The following is a 4759-nucleotide window of genomic DNA, read 5'->3' on the forward strand; positions in this document are numbered from 1 at the left end:
AAAACTAATAGTTTAAGTACTAAATGTATAATTTACTAAAATAATAATTTTTTATTAATATCGGATAATGTATAAAATAGTATCTGGTCAAATAACAATCTCAATTATTTAACAATAAACTCTCACTTCTTTAATATTTATAATATTCAAAATTAAAATTTCAAGAAATAATAATAACTCTTTATTACCCGATGCCTTAAAAAAAGGTCCCAACTGTCACGTCATCTGTTCCCAACTATTGACGACTTCCCTTGTCTTTGGCCAACCATACTCGTAATGTTAAACCTCTCTTTCTCTTTCTCTCCCACTTTCACTTTCTTTCTTTTTCTTTTTCTTTTTGTCATTTTTCGCACTCTTTCTAAGCTCATATGATATTTCTTTCTTTGTTTCACTTTATTTTTCCAGTTTTCTTCAGAAAAAATCAAGCCAAGCCATTACTGTTATTTCTTATATTTTGAGTTTTTTTCACTCTTTTTTGTTTGTTTCTTGGGAAAGCCTGGTGCTGAGTGCTAGCTTTTTGATGTTGAAGTGGAAATTTCTGATTTGATTTGTTTTCCATCGGATTTTTTTAAACAAAAATACCGGTTTGGGTGTTAATGGGAAGCTTGATTCTTGGCTGCTATCAATGGGAGAAGAGAAGATTTGTTTGTTTCAAGTAGATTGAGATATTGCATTCAAGGAGAGTTTTTTTTTCTTCCTTTATCGGAAATGACAAAAAAGAGAAACTACCCAGTTTTTGAAGTTAATTGTACAAAAATAGTATGATTCTGGCCTTTTTTTATCCATGAAAATTCAGCTCTAGGCCATGCAGAAAGGCACAGTCTTCCCCAAGCTGATGACAAGAGCTCATCAATCTGTAATCTTCAAATTTAGTTGATTTTGATCTCTTTCCATTGAAGTGAAGGTCCAAGAAAAAAAGGGGTCCATTGGTGAAGAATTTTGAGGCAAAAAGAAAGGTAGTTCAATTATACCTTGGCATCCAATGGAGCTTTTGCCCTTTGAAGCTTGTGGTTTGCTCTACTTGGAGAAACTTGAGTCATTGAAATTGGAATATTTTCATACCTTCTATGGTTTTTGGGGTCCTGTTCTTCTTTCTCCTCTCATCAAATCAATCACTTCTATGTGATTCAAGTGACAATTTGTGTTTATTTGGTGTATGTTTTTATTGTTTCACTTGTTGTTCATCTGTTGTGAATGATGAATGCTTCTGCAATTTCATGAAATCTCTCATTGTTGATTTACATTTCTGGTTTGTATCTCTTTGTTATGTCTTAATTGTTGATTCTATCTGTTGATCAGATTCGAGTCTAAAAATTTCGGATTCGGGAGCATAATCTCATATAAGGTCTGCATTCATCATGGGGAAGAGATCGAATAGACGCCCTGTTCGATACGAAAAGGATCAGTTGGGATGTATGTGGGGGTTGATCACTATGTTCGATTTCCGCCATGGTCGTAGGACTCAGAGACTGCTTTCGGATCGAAGGCGTGATGCTGTTGGTAGGTTCTGATAAGAAGCTTTGAAGCATTTTTCACTGCAAGTGAATTTTTACTTTGTTTGGCCTTTGTCATTGTCCTTGGAGCATAGAGAGATCATTTGGTTTGTTCCGATATCGGTAAGTTTCGGACGCAGCTATGTACATCGGTTCTAAGAACTCGTTTAATTGTGCAGGTAACGGAACTTCAACTGGTCTGGTTGAAGAGAAGGCAATGGCAATGGATACATGTAAGCCAAGCGTGAAGAAACTCCTTGAAGAAGAAATGTCGAGGGAGCAAGTTGCTAATATAGAGGTAAACAATGCCGAACACGGAGTGAAAGAGTTCGGTTTGGGGGAAGGAGACAGCGGAAGGAAGAGCCAGAAACGAAGTAACAGAACTCGCAAGAAAAGTTCCGGTAGCAGTCTCGATGTCGATGCCGCCAAGAACTTGGTATTGGAAGCGTCATGTCAGCATAAATCTGAGCAACAAACACCAAGCAGTCTTGATGTAGAAAATCTTGTAGAGGAGTTTCGTCATGAATTCGATCGGGAAAGAATCGATTGCAGGCATCAATATCGGTCTGCCGGACCGAAGAGTTGCTGTTTTGAAGAAAGATTGAGTGAGGCTATCAAGTTCTTAGTGAGTCAGAAGCTTATTAACAGGAACCAACTTATGGAAGGTGGGGAACCCCAAGCCTCGAAAGAAGTCATGGATGCACTTCAAGTTTTGAGTTTAGACGAGGAATTGTTTCTGAAACTTCTACGAGATCCGAACTCGATGTTGGTGAAATATGTTAAAGACTTGCCAGACGATCATGACGGAGAGTCGAAGCCTCTTGTTGGATCCAACAACTCAGAGCAGCTGCCTGCTGGTTTAAGACAATCGAATGAACCTGTTAATAGGAAACAGCGGAACTTCTTTAGAAGAAGGTCCAAGTCTCAGGATAGAGACTCGTCGGACGGAAATACGGTTTCCGAAGCTCCCAATAGAATCGTTGTTTTGAAGCCTGGACCGGCATGCTTGCAATTGCCTGAAACCGGAAGCAGCCGAGGCTCATCACCGGAGCCTAAGCACATCATCAGACATAGAGAGCCCCACTTTTTCTTACTGAGATAAAAGAAAGTGGAAACATGCTATGGGAAGAGAGCAACGTAGAATTCCCACCAATGAATTATGGAAAAGAGTTTCGGGTGAGCCGAAAAACTCGGGGGACACCGGAGGGTTCAAGGAATATATCACAATGAATTCTCCAACCAAAGACCATTTCTTTATTGAAAGAGTTGCCAAACTTTCCACTGGTGCCAAAAGAGGAGAAAGGACGAGCAGGTTAAAGGGCTCCGAAACGAGTACTGATCGTGAGACTAACTTCTCCAGGCATTCGAACATCTATATCGAGGCGAAGAAACATCTCTCCGAGATGCTAACAGATGGTGATGACAATGTGGATCTTTTGAGCAAACAAGTTCCGAAAACGTTAGGGAGGATTCTTTCTCTCCCTGATTATAACTCTTCCCCTGTTGGCAGCCCTGGGAGGAGACTTGGTGGCTCTGATGAACTCGACAATGTCAGCTGTCAAAGTCAAGCAGCGGAGGAACTAGAGACCCAGCTTTGCATTTCCGATGACAAAACCGGCGATGAAATCCAAGGTGATAATGTAGTTTTGGAGAAACTCGATGCTTTTGTGAATGATGACACAGTGGATCAAGATGATTGTTCTATCAAAGATGAAACGAGTTCCGGAGGTATTATGGTTCAGGAAGAAACTAAGCTCTTGGATGCTTCTTCTAAGACTTCAATTAAAACAGATGAATCTGAAGTTCATGATGAAAAACAATATCCACATTGCTCGAAACAGGTAGAGTAATGCCACTTGCTCGTAGTATATATACACTGAAATAAGTATGCATTGTGTATGTTATATCTCGTCCGACCGATATTTCATTTTTTTCCCCAACCTCCAGGAGTTATCTGAAGAGGACCAACGGTCATTTTCTCCATTAGCGTCTCCATCAAACTCATCGATCACTAAAATGGTTGAAGGTCTAGAGAGTGTTAGTGATATACAGGAGAGGCCAAGTCCTGTGTCTGTTCTTGAGCCGATATTCGCAGACGATGTTATCAGCCCTGCTAGCATCAGATCTATTTCTGGTAGACATGAGAAATCCTTTTGCTTTTCCTTTTTCATGTTGTGCATTTGTTTTTAACTTTGTTGTGCTACATTTTCGATAATGTCAATCTTTGCACTGATCTTCAGGTGAAACATCCTTACAACCACTGCGAATTCGATTCGAAGAACATGGTTCTTCAGCAAATCACAGTGGCCGTTTTAAAACTTGTATTGATGATAAGGAATCAATACTTGAGCACATAAAGGCTGTGCTACAAGCCTCGAGTTTCGACTGGGATGAACTCTACATCAGGTCACTTTCTTCGGACCAGCTTCTTGACCCTCTGTTGCTTGATGAGGTAGAATACTTACCCAACCAACTTTTTCATGACAAGAAACTGCTCTTCGACTGCATTAACGAAGTTCTCATCGAGGTTTGTGCGTACTATTTTGGTTCCCCCGGCGTGTTGTTCGTTAAAACGAATATCCGTCCTCTTCCGAACATGAAAAGTACCATCGAAGAGATTCAGCAAAGAGTTTATTGGCATGTGCTCCCAATGCCGCTGCCTCATACTTTAGACCAGGTAGTCAGAAAAGACTTGGCCAAAACAGAAACATGGATGGATCTTCGACTCGATGCAGATTTTATCAGTGTCGAGATCGGTGAAGCCATTTTCGAAGACTTGGTCGAAGACACTATAACAAGCTACGTAAAAGTAAGTCCCGAATGCGAATATCGTGGCGAAGGACCAGAAGAGTGACATCAACTTGTAGAAGGCAACCAAGTCAGTTTTGTTCATGCTTCATACCAATAATGCATCTCTCAATGGGTCAGAGTAGGCGAAAAGCAAGCTAATCAAGTCGATGCTGCGACGGCGTTTTCGTAACCGTGTCGACCTGGAGATCTTACTAGTGACTTCAAAGCTTCATGTTTCATGTTCAGAGATCAATTGGAAAGCAAACACCTGGTTTCAGATGCCTTTCTTGGTTTAGTTTAATCAATAACTACATTAAAACTGCTGTTTCTTAGTGGTAGAATCTAGAGTCTTGTGTGTATTTGATTGTGTGAATGGTGTGTTCTTTGATAGATTTCATTCATTCCTAGGGTTTGCTTACTGGTTTTCTTCCTTTGTTATATACCTTTGGGTATATATATATATACACACACACACA

General features: G+C 40.0%; 1 protein-coding gene across 1 annotated transcript; it reads left to right on the forward strand.

The window, feature by feature from the left end:
* Nucleotides 1–400: 400 nt before the first annotated feature.
* On the forward strand, nt 401–4759 carry LOC120164119. Its single transcript, XM_039173875.1, is given in 6 exon segments — nt 401–956; nt 1300–1500; nt 1673–2593; nt 2595–3334; nt 3441–3627; nt 3734–4759. Coding segments are annotated over 5 exon segments (2604 nt in total). The 5' UTR covers nt 401–956; nt 1300–1358; the 3' UTR covers nt 4348–4759.

The sequence above is a fragment of the Hibiscus syriacus genome, unplaced genomic scaffold (assembly GCF_006381635.1).
Source record: "Hibiscus syriacus cultivar Baekdansim isolate YM2019G1 unplaced genomic scaffold, ASM638163v2 tig00111505_pilon, whole genome shotgun sequence".
Lineage (NCBI taxonomy): Eukaryota > Viridiplantae > Streptophyta > Magnoliopsida > Malvales > Malvaceae > Hibiscus > Hibiscus syriacus.